This window comes from Dendrobates tinctorius, unplaced genomic scaffold, assembly GCF_039654945.1.
Source record: "Dendrobates tinctorius isolate UK_male_01 unplaced genomic scaffold, ASM3965494v1 ptg000022l, whole genome shotgun sequence".
NCBI lineage: Eukaryota > Metazoa > Chordata > Amphibia > Anura > Dendrobatidae > Dendrobates > Dendrobates tinctorius.
In genome coordinates this window covers 107,318,779-107,333,727 of record NW_027361690.1, presented here as the reverse complement: position 1 = coordinate 107,333,727, position 14,949 = coordinate 107,318,779, and the positions used below count along the sequence as shown (strand labels likewise).

At 42.5% G+C, this 14,949-nt stretch overlaps 1 protein-coding gene across 3 annotated transcripts in view; it reads left to right on the top strand.

Moving 5' to 3' along the window:
• Nucleotides 1-14,949, top strand: part of UNC5D (unc-5 netrin receptor D) — a 941,164-nt gene that overhangs the window by 863,005 nt on the left and 63,210 nt on the right. For all 3 annotated transcript variants that reach the window (XM_073569039.1, XM_073569040.1, XM_073569041.1), the window contains one exon: nucleotides 13,459-13,623. In XM_073569039.1, coding sequence (XP_073425140.1) covers nucleotides 13,459-13,623 — 165 coding nt within the window. The remainder of the gene's footprint in view (nucleotides 1-13,458; nucleotides 13,624-14,949) is intronic.

The window sequence follows — 14,949 nt, the reverse complement described above, 5'->3', positions numbered from 1 at the left end:
CAGTGCCAATACTTTTGTCCATCCTCTTTTTTATGTTTGGTGTGGAATTATATCCAATTTGGCTTTAGGACAATTTTTTTTGTGTTTTTTCATTTAAGACAAATTAAATGAAGATAATAATACCAAAGAATTGTTTGCAATCATTTTCAGGAAGAAACTGAGTATTATCTGACAAAATTGCAGGGGTGTCAATACTTTTGGCCACAACTGTAGGACCTCAAAGCTCACCGTGCATGTTAGACCAAATGAGAATAATGAGGTTAAAGGAACAGGCCAAGGAGCTGAGAGACCGAATTGTGGCAATGCACACATCTGGCCAAGGTTACAAAAAATTTCTGCAGTACTAAAGGTTCCTAAGAGCACAGTGGCCTCCATAATCCTTATATGGAAGAAGTTAGGGACCACAAGAAGTCTTCCTAGACCTGGCCATCCAGCCAAACTAAGCAATCGTGGGAAAAGAGCCTTGGTGAGAGAGGTAAAGAAGAACCCCAAGATCACTGTGACTGAGCTCCACAGATGCAATAGGGAGATAGAAGAAAGTTCCACAAAGTCAACTATCACTGCAGCATCATGCTATGGGGTGTTTTTCAGCTGAAGGGACAGGACGACTGGTTTTAATTGAAGGAAACATTAATGTGGCCAAGTACAGAGATATTCTGGATGAAAACCTCTTCCAGAGTGCTCTGGATCTCAACTTCCAACAAGACAATGACCCTAAGCACACAGCTAAAATAACAAAGGAGTGGCTTCAGAATAACTCTGACCATTCTTGACAGGCCCAGCGAGAGCCCTTACCTAAACCCAATTGAGCATCTCTGGAGAGACCTGAAAATGGCTGTCCAACAACATTCACCATCCAACCTGACGGAACTGGAGAGAATCTGCAAGGAAGAATGGCAGAGGATCCCCAAATCCAGGGGTGAAAAACTTGTTGCATCATTTCCGAGAAGACTCATGGCTGTACTAGCTCAAAAGGGTGCTTCTACTCAATACTGAGCAAAGGGTCTGAATACTTATGACCATGTGATATTTCGGTTTCTGTTTATTATTCACTCAAGATGGGGGTGCAAAGTGTACATTAATGAGAAAAAATGAACTTTTTTGAATTTTCAAAATGGCTGCAATGAAGCGAAGAGTGAAAAATTTAAAGGGGTCTGAACACTGTCCGACCCACGGTATATACTGTATATGCTAATGATCAACTTGATTCATGTAAAAAATAGAAGACTGATACAGTGGTGTAAAAAAGTGATTGCCTGCTTCCTGATTTTCTATTCTTTTGCATGTCTGTCACACTTAAATGTTTGCAGTTTGCAGCTATGGGTGGCACAACCAGATAATAGGTTTAGGGGGCAATCACTTTTTCACACAGGGTCTTGTAGGTTTGGATTTTCCACACCCTTAATAATAAAGATCTTCATTTAAAAATGCATTTTGTGATTATTTGTGTTATCTTTGTCTAATATTTAAATCTGTTTGATCTGAAAGATTTAAGGGTAACAAGGGTAAACATGCAAGAGAATACGAAATTAAGAAAGGGGCAAATACTTTTCCACACCACTGTATGTATCAAATATGAGAAGGAGAAACATGGCAAGATCATAAATGTGAAATCTGTAAATAATGCAAGAATATCTATCCAAAGAAGAAGCGTCATAGTCTAATCGTAATCATATTGGTAAACCATGGACATCAGGATAATTCCCAGTTACAGAGCCGTAGTAATGCAAAGTATCATCAATTATATTGCTGAAGTGTCACAAAAACATACAGGAGTGTTCTATGGTGGGATGATATGTTGTATTTTCCCGGATAGTTTATGGTAGGAGTAGTGTAGATGGCAATAAGTGTTGGCACTGGCTCTCCTGGAGATCTTGTGACATTTACTCTCCCCACTTTCCTCCTTTGGACTAATCAAGACATTTGAAGTAAGTCAGAGCTTCTTCTGCTTTCTCACACCCTCCGGATGTCAATTACGTCTGTAGTAAGGGAGGGTAAAGATACCTCTGGCTGCAGGCAGGGATTGCATTATTATTTTGGCTCTGCACGATCTCGTCCTTGCAGCTTTCGCTTCCTAATTCCGGGATTGCATGACCTAACAATTTCATGTGATCCCTAGTAGAGCCAGTGCCGACCCCACTGAACCAGCACCGGAGGTGAGTATAAGTGTTATTATTATACTAGGGGAAACATAGTGATTGTGAAGGGGTTGTATATGTAGTGGACAACCTCTTTAAAGCATTCTGAATTGTTTTGATGGAAATACTTTTTTTTCAGTATTGAACCACAGCTCAAAATGTTTAAAACAAATTTTGGAAGTTTACCGGCTGCTGGTAATTATTAGTCCACGTCTACATGTACTGGATTTGAAATTAAGCAAAATTAATTCACACTATTTTGTGGAATTTGGTGCAGATCTTTTTGGGGATATTCTTGCTTAAAACAGTGGAATATCTTAAATTAAAAAAATAAATAAATAAAAATAATGCTCTGTCCGTCTTTCATAGTTCAAAAATAGGAAAGTTGGGGGAAAGGAAGATTGCTCACCAGACTATGCTTGGAGACTGGCCGTGCCTGGAATTCAGTGGCTGACTACCACTAGAGATGAGCGACTTTGCCTTTTTTAGGGTCGAGTCAGGTTTCATGAAACCCGACTTTAACAAAAGTCAGGTCGAACGAAATCGGCCGACTATAGGGAAAAGTTGGGGTCCGACTGAAACACGGAACACAATGCAAGTCAATGGGGAAGCAAAGTCGGCAGGGAGTTGAGGACAGTAAACACACCTACAGTGCCCATTTCAATGCCAAAAACATCAATTCTTATTACTGAAGCTTGTCAACCTTAATTTACTTCATAATTATAGTTACGCATTGAAAACTGGGGGTTATTTGGCTAAAGTTGTGGGGGAGTAGGGCTGGCTCCAGGTTTTCATGTGCCCTGGGTCAAAGAGTGTCAGTGTGCCCCTTTAACACATACCACAACCCATGATGCTCCGATATGGCACAGAAATATAGGTATAGTACAATGACAAATTCTTCACTGCTTACATGACATGACTGATCTATTTTAAATTGTACAATAGCTCAATAAAAGGACAGTATATTACTCCAAACAGTATTATGACCACCGCATTGTGCGCCATACAGAATAATGAGCCCCATATATTTCTCCATACAAAATAATTGGTCACATATAATGTTCCATACAGTATATGATGAGCTCCACATAATGCTACAGTATATGATGGTCCCTATGGACAATGCTCCAGTGTATGATGGGCCCAAATAATGCTCCATATATAATGGGCCCCATTTCTAATGCTCCAGTGTATAATGAGCCCTGTAAATGCTGCTCCAGTGTCTGATGTCCCCCATTTGGAATGCTCCAGTATATGATAGGCCTCATGGATGATGCTCCAGTGTTTGATGGGCCCAAATAATGCTCCATATATAATGGGCCTCATTTCTAATGCTCCAGTGTATAATGTGCCCCATAGGTGCTGCTCCAGTGTCTGAGCCCCATTTATAATGCTCCAGTATATGATGGGCCTCATGGATGATGCTCCAGTGTGTGATGGGCCCTAATAATGCTCTGTATATAATGGGCTCCATTTATTATGCTCCATTGTGTAATGGGTCCCGAAAATGCTGTTCCAGTGTCTGACGTCCCCAATCTGGAATGCTCCAATATATGATGGGCCTCAAGGATGATGCTCCAGTGTATGATGGGCCCTAATAATGCTCCATATATAATGGGCCTCATTTCTAATGCTCCAGTGTATAATGTGCCCCATAGGTGCTGCTCCAGTGTCTGATCTGCCCCATTTAGAATGCTCCAGTATATGATGGGCCCCATGGATGATACTCCAGTGTCTTATGGGCCCAAATAATGCTCCATAAATAATGGGCCCCATTTCTAATGCTCTAGTGTATTATAAGCCCCGTAAATGCTGTTCCAGTGTCTGATGTCCCTCATTTGGAATGCTCCAGTATATGATGGGCCCCATGGATGATGCTCCAGTGTATGATGGGCCCTAATAATGCTCCATATATAATGGGCCCCATTTCTAATGCTCCAGTGTTTAATGGGCCCCGTAAATGCTGCTCCAGTGTCTGATGTCCCCCATTTGGTATGCTCCAGTATATGATGGGCTCCATTTTTAATTAACTCAGGCATGGTATGTAAAAAGAGCTCCATGGAGTAATCTGAAGTGTGTGCTGCCGCATCCTTCAATTTTGGTGTGGGTGATGGACACAAGGAAAGGAGTTGCTCCTGACCAGATGCCTGCACTGACAACTCAGTGCTTGCATTTTTTAAATTTCATAAGAGGAGGCGATAGAACTGGAGGCTGTTTCAGCAATGTAAGCCAAAAACAGTTCCTGATGCTCCAGCTTTAAAAGCAGTCTACCTACTCCCAGAAAAGGGAGCCTTACAGTCCTTCCAGAGCTACACCATGATGCTGGCTCAACATCTCCCGCCTTAGCTTCTATTGTGTTTTTGGCACTACCAGCAAATGCACCACCACCACCATCAGTACCAGGTGGCTTCCCACGGCCACGTCCGCATCCTCTTCCACCATACTTCCTCATGTTTTGGAAAATGGACCCAAAATACCAGCAGATATATGGTACTGTATCAGAAGTGTACAGCTCTATACAGTCTAGGGATAACAGTAAATCTGTTAGGAGTCAGGTTTCTGCGGTCACTATGCAGGAATCCAGACCCTCACATTCTGCAGTCTACTGCTCTTTATCCACTGCAGAAGAGATTGCAGAGGAGATTGCCTTGTAGCAAATCTCTCCTGAGGCTAAGTCCTTCTGTCCTCTTACTGAGCATGCTCATGGGACGATCTCCCATTGGAGATCGGGAGTCATGTGCTCAGGTCCTGCTCTAAATCTTATTTGCCCATCTCAGAGATCTGGAGGCGTGCGGAAGGTCCTGGCTGCTATAAAAGGTGCGCATGGCTGTTCCGCCATGCGCTAGTATAGACCATACTTGCTGCTGTGTGAATGACGATGAATGCATGATTCTTGTGAATGACTCATTTGAAACCCCTACCCTTTGATATTACGCTTGTGTGAGGGATTGAGTTCAGTACCAGCGCCAGCGTGCCTCTGCTTCATTGTCCATAGCTGCTAGCGTCCAACATTGCGCTTGCGTCTAGCATTGTCGTTTAGCGGCAGTGTTCTACACTGCGCTGCAGTAGCAGCCCTCTTAAGCGTTCGCGGCTGCGACGCTACACACACGGTAGGTCTAGAAGGACTTAATACCGCCATCTTTGGCTATTCCTGTGACCTTATACCGTGTGTGTAACTACTCTGAGTACTTGTGACCTTAACAGGCTCAGCTCTTTTGTTTATGTTCTTAGGCATCTCTGTGATTTAACAGGGATTGCTCTGTGCACTTGGGTGACAGTTAACCCTGTGAACAATACCGCCATATTGCTTCTGCCACCACTTAGCAGCGGTTATATCACCTACTGCACGGTGGACCCCAAGCGGCGAAAGCACTTTATTAGTTTTTTATTTAGTGCGTTCTGCTGTTCCTAACAAAATCTCTGCATATATTTCATGAGTGATACACAGATGCTCACAGGCTCAGTATGGATTACCCAATAAAATTAAAAGTTGAAAAAGGGTGCTGTATTACCAGATACAAGGTATATATAGTATAGTGTAAACTTTCTGAATCTCCATATGCATTTCAGGAGGCAGACACAAATGCGCTCAGGTCAAGTATGGATTACACAAGAATATGAAAAGCTGTAAATGGGTAATGTAACACAAGCGTACAGCTGTATACAGTGTTGGGGTAATCTTAAAGTTCCAAATATATTTCCGGAGTAACAGACAGACGTTCACAGGCTCATTATGGATTACACCAGAATCTAAATAGCAAAAAAGGTTACTGTATCAGAAGCGTACAGCTGTATACAGTGTTGGTCAAATTTGAAATCTCGGTATATATTTCCGGAGTCACCCTCAGACGCTCACTCAGTCTGGGTTTGACCATAATAAAAAAAAAAGTAAAAAATGTACTGGATAACAAGATAGCAAGTATATATATTATAGGGTACAATTGAAATCTCTGTATACATAGTTCCGTAGTCAGTCTCAGATGCTTACTCAGTATGGATTTGACCGTAATACTAAATGTCGAACAAAGGTACTGTATAACAAGATACAAGCTGTATCGAGTATAGGGTAAAAATTGGTATCTCCTATTCACCGTATGTATAGAAGGCGTAAACAACACATACTCACTCACTATGGATGATACCGTAATAAAAAATTTTGAACAAAGGTACTCTATCAGCACATACCAGGTGTATCCAGTCTAGGGGTAATTGTAAATTTCTGTCTATACTTCTGGAGTCAGACACAGACACTCACAGGCTCACTATGTATTACACCAGAATTTAAAAAGTAGAGAAAGGGAAAGGTATTTGAACCATACAACAGTATACAGTGTTGTGGTACTTTTAAATCTTCGTATATATTTCAATCTCAGTAAGCCAGTCCCGACTCTCCGCTACTGGAAACCACATGGATACAAGTACAGATGGAAAGTCGAGCAGAAATTTGGGAATTGCTCATCGCAGGAAAACCTCCCGATAGATGTTGCAGAGGCGATGCAGACCCTCAATTACTGTGTCTGTGGAGACAGCGAAAACGGTTCTTTGTGAAGAAAGGATTGCTTTATCGCAGTAGCGTGGATCACATCACCGTTACTCGTCTCTATCAAATTGTGATCACAGATAGCGATGTACACATGGTCCTCACTGCCTATCATGATGTGTCTGGTCATTTTGGAATGCGAAAGACAGAAGCCACAGGCCGTCGGCATTTCTATTGGATTGGCATGAGAGGAGACATTGAAAAATGGTGGCAGGAATGTCACACGTCTGTGACTATCACAACTGTGAAAGGTGATCATAAAGCACCACTGCATCCGCTTGTAAGTTGAGGTCCATTACAAATGGTAGCCATTGATCATCTGAAGGTAGAGGCCAACAGGACAGGCCATAGCTACATCTTAGCCATCATCGACCAATACACCAAATTTCTAGTGGCCGTTCCTGTGAAGGATTTAACTGCCCAGACTACACAGCGGTGGAGCAGGGAGAGGTAAGTATTGCAACTTGCAAGTGCTGTGGCCATGACCAAGCGGGGGGAACACTCATGGGTGACGGTACTGGCACAGGGCCCCTCATAGTACGCTGGTGTGTCTGACGGCGAGTGGGCCCCCCACCGTCAGAGACACTGTATTGTACTATGAGGGGCCCTGTGCCAGTGCCATCAGCCATCAGTGGGCCCGTCCACATGTTCAGAGCAACGGCACTTGTCAGGGTGCGCCAGGTGTTGACCTCAGCCCTTGGGGGGATGAGCAGCCCAGTAAGGGAGGATTAAAAAATGGCATATGTAGATGTGTAGGCTGGACATTCAGCTGCTGCAAATGGCGGAATTGGGCAAGTCCGATGAAGAGGAGGACAAAAGCGAGGCAGTTTTCTGGTAACCTATGTGTCATCAGGGGAAGGTGGGACAAAATCCTTTGAAATCCATGCATGGTTCATTTTAATGAAGGTTAGATCATCAACATTTTGGGTCGACAGACGAGTCCTTTTTTCTGTCAGGATGGATCCAGCAGCACTGAAGACTTTCAGATACACTAGCAGCAAGGCAAGCGAGCTCCTGTAAGGCATGGTGTGCCAATTCAGGCCAGGTGTCCAGTTTAGAGGCCCAATAGTCAAAGGGGAATGACCTGTGAGGGAGAACATCGATATGGGTGGAGGAGTTTGTAACCATAGTTGACAGCTGCTGTCTCCTGTCACTTGTAATCGATGCAGTATTAGCAGTCATGTGAGCGGTACTTGAGAAATCATTCCTCAGCATGGTCATTAAACCCCTGTCTCCAACGTCACTTCGGCTGTGTGCACCACGAACACCTCTTCCATTGTGCCCACTACGGCTCGTGGGAGAACCAGCACCACTGCTGTGTGCTGGGAAAGCCTCAAACAAATGGTTTACCAGAGTTGCTTGTTTGTTAGCCAATATTATCTCTAGGTTCTCCTGTGGCATGATGTTGTGTAATTTGCCTTTGTAGCGTGGATCCAGGATGCTGGCCAGCCAGTCGTCGTCATCCTTCATCATTTTGGCAATGTGGGGGTCCTTTTTAGGATCCGCAAGGCATAATCACACATGTGGGTCAATGTTCCAGGTGTCAATAATGCACTGTCACTGCTGGGTGGAGTAGCATTTTCTGGCAAATCCGCATCCCTACAGTCACGTACAAACACTGTACCTGACCTTGGAGTGCCAACATTTTCTCTTGCCCCCTGAGAAGCATCCTCCTACCCAAAATAATCATCCTCCTCCTCTTCCTCTTCTTCCTCCACCTTGTCCAGGACAGTTCCCTGACCAGACAATGGCTGACTGTCAGCAAGGCTTCCCTCCTCCTCCTCCTACTGTTCCTCCTCTGATGAAGACGCCAGATCCTTAATGTGCGTCAAAGTTTGCATGAGGAAACGCATAAGTGGAATGCTCATGCTTATGATGGCGTCATCTGCGCTTACCAGCCATGCGCATTCCTCAAAACACTGAAGGACTTTACAGAGGTCTTTCAGCTTTGACCACTGCACACCCGACAAATCCATGTCTTCCCTCAAACTGCCTGCCCATGTATCCTCCCACAAATGCATTACAGCCTGCCTCTGTTCGCAAAGCCTCTCAACCATGTACAGGGTGGAGTTCCATCTTGTTGCAATGTCTATGATTAGGCGGTGCTTGTGGAGATGGAGCAATCACTGCAGCTTCTGCATACGAGTGGAGCAGGGATGTTAACTCTGGATAATTATTAAGGAAGCACTGCACCACCAGGTTCAAAGTGTGACCCAGGCAAGGTATGTGTGTGAGTTTTGCACGGGCTATGGCTGCCACAAAATTACGGCCGTTTTCACTGACTACCTTGCCTGGCTCAAGATTTAGAGTGTACAGCCATGACTCAGTTTGTCGCTGCAAGTAGTCTGCCAGTACCTCAGCGGTGTGTGTCTGTTGTCACCCAAAACATCATCTTTAACACAGCATGCTGACGCTTAGCACTAGCTTTTCAATAGTGTGACACCTCGTGTGCAACACTACCAGATACGGATGGAGTGCTCGTGCGACTGCGCTCTGTGGATGAGATTTCGCTTATGGAGGAGGAGGAGGGTCGAAAGCCTACAGCCAACTGTTTCCTATACCGTGGGCTAGGCAGCACTGTTCCACCGCCGCTGTCCCCTGTGGAGCCTGGAATGTCTGGTAGGGTGAGCTGAACTGGCTCAGTAGACTGCAAGGGCAATGTAGTGCTGTGGGTCAATGTACCAGCAGAATCATCTAGCAGTGGCTGTGCATCAGTGCACTCCATGTCAGATTCATCTTGGACTGGGGAATTCAGGATTTGACTGGATAACCCAGGCATGGCATGTGAAAAGAGCTCCATAGAGTAATCTGAAGTGTGGACTGCCGCATCCTTAACTTTTGGTGGGGGAGAAGGACACAAGGAAAGGTGCTTTTCCTGACCAGAACCCTGCACTGACGACTCTGTGCTTGCAGGTTTCAAACGTTCAGAAGAGGAGGCAATAGAGCTGGTGGCTGTTTCGGCAATGTACGCCAAAACCTGTTCCTGATGCTCCGGCTTTAAAAGCGATTTTCCGACTCCAAGAAAAGGGAACCTTACAGGCCTTCTTGGGCCAGACGATGACGCAGGCTCAACACCTCCTGCCTTAGCGGCTATTCTGCTTTTGCCAGAACCAGCCGATGCATCACCACCATCATTACCAGTTGCACCCCCCTGCCCACGTCCGCGGCCTCTTCCACCATACTTCATCATGTTTGGGAAAATGTGCCAAAAATACCAGCAGAGAGATGGTACTGTATGAGGAGTGTCCAGCTGTGTAAGGTGTATTAAAAAAATTAAATCTACGTATATATTTTGTTAGTCAATGATGCTCTCCCAGTATGTATTTGACCGTAGTCCAACAAGCAGATATATGGAACTGTATCAGAAGTGTACAGTTGTATATGTTTTTTGTGTAACTAACAATCTCCGTATATGTATTTATGGAGTGTCACACAAACATGCTGACTCTGTATAGATGTGACTGTAATGCGAACGGCAGATATACAATACTGTTTGAGAATCGGACAGCTCTATACGGTGTCTGTATGGAAAATTGTCAATCTCCGTCTATTTTTACACGGAGTGACACACGCTGTCTCTGTATAATTTTGTCCGTAATCAAACAGCAGCTATACGAAACTGTTTTGAAAAGCGGACAGCTCTATAAGGTGAAAAGCGGACAGCTCTATAAGGTGAAAAGCGGACAGCTCTATAAGGTGTAGGTCTGGAAAAATGGAAAATCTCCTCAGCTTGTTTTTCCAGAGTCACACACAGCTTCTATTTGTCCGTTTTACCAGCCAATACACGGTAGTGTACAAGGAGCGTACACCGCTATACGATGAGTGAAAAAATGAACGCTCGGTAACTCACCAGAACAAAATAATAAAAGTTGGAGTGCTTTGAAAAAAGCAGTTTGAACAGCAGTGTGCACACAGCAATGCAGCTATCAGGTAGCCTTAAAAGGCAGCCTAATCACCACCAGCTCTGCTGCACACAACAAAAATCCTCCCCATTCTCTGCACACTAACTATACAGTGAAAAGCGCTATCAGCAGAAGCAATTTTTTTGTTCTTCTTCCCTGCCTAACGCTCTCCCTTATTCAGAATCATCAGCAGCACCTCTCCCTATTCTAAGATCGGCAGAAGTAAGATGGCAGTCGGCGGTCACGGCCTTTTATAGCCACTGTGATGCCACACAAAGCCAGTCAATCACTTCAATGCCCTTCTCTAAGATGGTGGTGGCCGCTGCCCATGTCATCGCGTTGCCCACAGTATGCGTCCTCCATCATTGGCTGAGAAAAGGCACTGGAAGCATTATTTGAAACGCGACTTTGGCGCTCAGCTCGGCGACCTCATGGCCGACCTCATGCTATGGTCGGGTTTCGATCGGCAAAACCCAACTTTAGCTAAAGTCGGCGATTTTTGAATTTGACTGACCCATTTTGCTCAACTCCAGCTACCACATAAGAACAAGCTTGAAGACAAAGGAATTTTCCGGCACTGGAGATTTTTCCATGAAAAACATCATCTTTATACAGAAAATCTTCATGGTTAAAAACAATACATGAGGGGAAAGCCCCCCAGTGCCTAAAGGCGTAAAAATCTCCAGTGCCGGAAAAATCCATTGTGTTCAAGTTCGTCTATCATAGTGCTTTTATGGCAACACTTGTACTCTGTACACTGAGCTCATGGGGGAAAAGTGGCAACAAATCTATGACCAATGTGCACTAAGCTTTGACAGCTGTGAATGTAAAAATCTGCTTTAAAAGTTTTTTTCTACAGCTTCTATCTGATTCTGATCATTTACATTTTAAAATATTGAGACATAACATCTGCAATCAACAACTTTCTGAATCCGACATTACAATATTCAGAGCAAAATGCTGATTTAAATGATATCAAAATCTTTAAAATGTAATGTCACTGACTGCCGTTACTGTAGTTATCAGGTAACACTGCAGAAGTAACATGTTTTTGCGCCAGTAGGTAAATGAAGCCAGTATTGGCTCATAATAACATTGCAAATGGCTGAATTTCCCAGAGAAAAAACCCATGTGCAGCTGCCTCTTTATTAGGAACCAATAAACAGTAAAAGCAGACATAATTATACTTTACTAGTCAACTAACAGTCAAGGTATTAATCTGACGTTAAGTGTAGAAATAGTTCTAATAACGTGGAGAGCATTAGCTACAAATGAAGCTCCGGTAGAAGTGTAATTAGGATATGTTCCCAATGTAATCAGCATTGTTTTATGCTGTGAAAAGCCATTCGCTTGTGAGAAATATATACTCTCTAATAGGAGAGGACGGGATACGGCACAGGCATGAGTGCTTAAGGTATTTTAGAAAATGTTTTATTTTAATTCTTAATATAATGAGACTTCCAGCCGCCAAAAGAAATAGAAATTATTGGGCCAAGCAAAACCATATTTATTTCTTTTACATCTTGAAAACTGGTTGCACATATTTTTTACACTAATTACTTAGAAAGTATTAAGAAGTGTTTGAATATGAGCTGAGCAAACATGTTGTTCTTGACTTTGTGCTTTGTGGGCAAAAGTTTCTGTGCAGAGTTTTTAGAATCTAAAGAATTCTTGGGAGAAAAATATCTTGCTGTGACAATGAGCTCCCTTACCTATCATTGTGATCTGTTATAATAATAATCGTCTAAAAGAAAATCTACAATTTTACATTAATTACCTATGCTTAGGATATGAGTAATGATGAGTGAACGTGCTCAGATAACGTGTTATCAAATTATCTTGGGTGTTATTCGAGTATCTTGGGTGTTATTCGAGTATCTTGGGTGTTATCCGAGTATCTTCGGTGTTATCCAAGTTTCTTGGGTGTTATCCAAGTTTCTGGGCTGTTATCCAAGTATCTTTGGTGTTATCCGAGTTTGTTTGGTTTTATCTGAGTATCTTTGGTGTTATCCAAGTTTCTTGGGTGTTATCCGAGTATCTTTGGTGTTATTTGCATTTCTTGGGTGTTATCCGAACTTCTTGGGCATTTTCCGAGTTTCTTGGGTGTTTTTCGCATTCCTTGGGTGTTATCTAAGTATCTTGGGTGTGATCAAAGTTTCTTGGGTGTTTTTCTCATTTCTTGGGTGTTCTCATTTCTTGGGTGTTCTTTGCGTATCTTGGCTGTTATCCGAGCTTCTTGGGTGTTTTTTGCATTTATTGGGTATTATCTGAATATCTTGGGTGTTATCCAAGTTTCTTGGGTGTTTTTCTCATTTCTTGGGTGTTATCCGAGTATCTTGGGTGTCATCCAAGTTTCTTGGGTGTTATTCATGTTGCATGGGTGTTATCCGAGTATCTTGGGTGTGCTCAGATAATATGTTTGAGTCCTTGTGGCTACATGTGTTATAGCCACAACACATGCAAGGATTGCCTGTTTGCTATTCCGCAGAGACTCGAACATGTTATCCAAGCATGCCCAAGATACTCAAATAACACTTGAGCATGCACGGATAACACATTATCTGAGCATGTTCGCTCATCACTAGATATGAGCATTGGAGCTCCTATACCGCACTGTCAGTCCATTTGTCTGAAGTTTCCAAGACCATTATACCATAATTTAATTTTGGGGTTATCAGGCTTCCTTTATATGTTCAACACATATTAGTTTAGTCAAGTACCAGCGCAACTCCAATCCCTACTTTCAGCACTTTGAAAAGCGCGAATGAGAGAATGCCTGGGAGAACCTTGGACAGAAGCTGTCCTCAGCATTAAAGATTATCAAAGGTGTCTTTTTTCTTCAAGCAATTGACCATTCATGTGTTTTTTACATTTTCAGGAAGTCCCTTTTTCCCGTGTCTGGTGCAGTAACCAGCAGCCACTGCACTGTGCCTTTTCCTTGGAGAGATACACGCCAACTACTACCCAGCTGTCTTGTAAGATCTGTGTCAGACAAGTAAAAGGGCATGAGCTGATTCTTCAGGTACAAACATCAATTCTGGAGGTAAGACTGCAAAATTTTGGTTGCTTAACTCTGATTTTGGCAATGTAATTTGCAGAAAGATTGCTAAAACAAAATGTATAATTTGTATCAATAACCCATGGCTTTAAGTCATGCTTCTCCAGAATACTGTTGTTTATATAAGAGTCATAACAGTACTAGAGTATATCAGTGGTTTGATATTTCTCTGAACAAATAGAACTTTGACAAAAATAATGTTTAGAAAGATTCACAGGACCCTTGCCCAGCTGCTAGTTGTAAATTAATGGCCGCCAGACCAAAGCCCTGAAAAAGTGCTCTTACCTGCAGAAATCCCTCTTCTGATTAGTAGAATTGAGTGGAAACTAGCATTTTCTATTTAAGTGCAGCTGGAAAGCACACACTAGTAGAGATAAGCAAATAACTTTAAAATATGAATTTACCATCTTCACCTAAATGTTTTTAAAAATTTCATTTGTGTTGACTCAATTTGCTGCAAATCAAAGTTCCTTTAAAGCATACAATTGCTCTGAAAAGATCTGTGTAACACTATTAAGTCTCCCAGGACTGTATATAATCATTTTTAAGCTTGGTAACACAAACACAACCTTAGTAATGTCAAAGTGAACTCAACATAAGTGGCTGTGGTTACCGTAACTGGTCATAATCAGCAGCCTGGTCCTCACACACTACTCTTACTACTCTTCTTAGCTCTTGTGTTGTCACACACTGTCTTTACAGTTTGCACATTGTTTGATAGATTTCTCTCCCTATCTCTATGACTGTATTGTAACATCCTCTCACTAACCAGATTCATCACAAAATGGTTGCTTTTTCTTCTTTTATATAGCCCATGATAATCCCTCAATGGGATGTAGTAGCTACATGACATTATAGGGAAACACATCCAGTCATGCCGAGTTGATGTTAGCTTTCTCTGGCAGATGCAGTCTTCTTCAATGTATAAAATGCCGGTGGCAATTTTAGATAATTTGCATTAACCAAATGAAAAATTGTTAAAATTCAGCATGTTTAGAAAATTCTTAAAAAGTTTAGACTAATTTGATATGCATCAAACCGATTCACTCATCTTTACACACTAATTATACAAGAAAAAGAAAGCTGCCAAATATACATGTAGATAACCTTTAAGTACAGACTCTTTTTTTCTATGCATGACTAACAAATCACATACTAACTTTGGTCTTATTTTAATTGTATGCCTTGATTTCCATAACATTTGTATCAAGCTTTAATGAGGTTGTAGACCCCTTACAGATGTATGATAAAAATTAGGAATCTGACACTGAGGCAGAAATGCATTTTTTTCTGTAGTGAATAAAGGCCCCC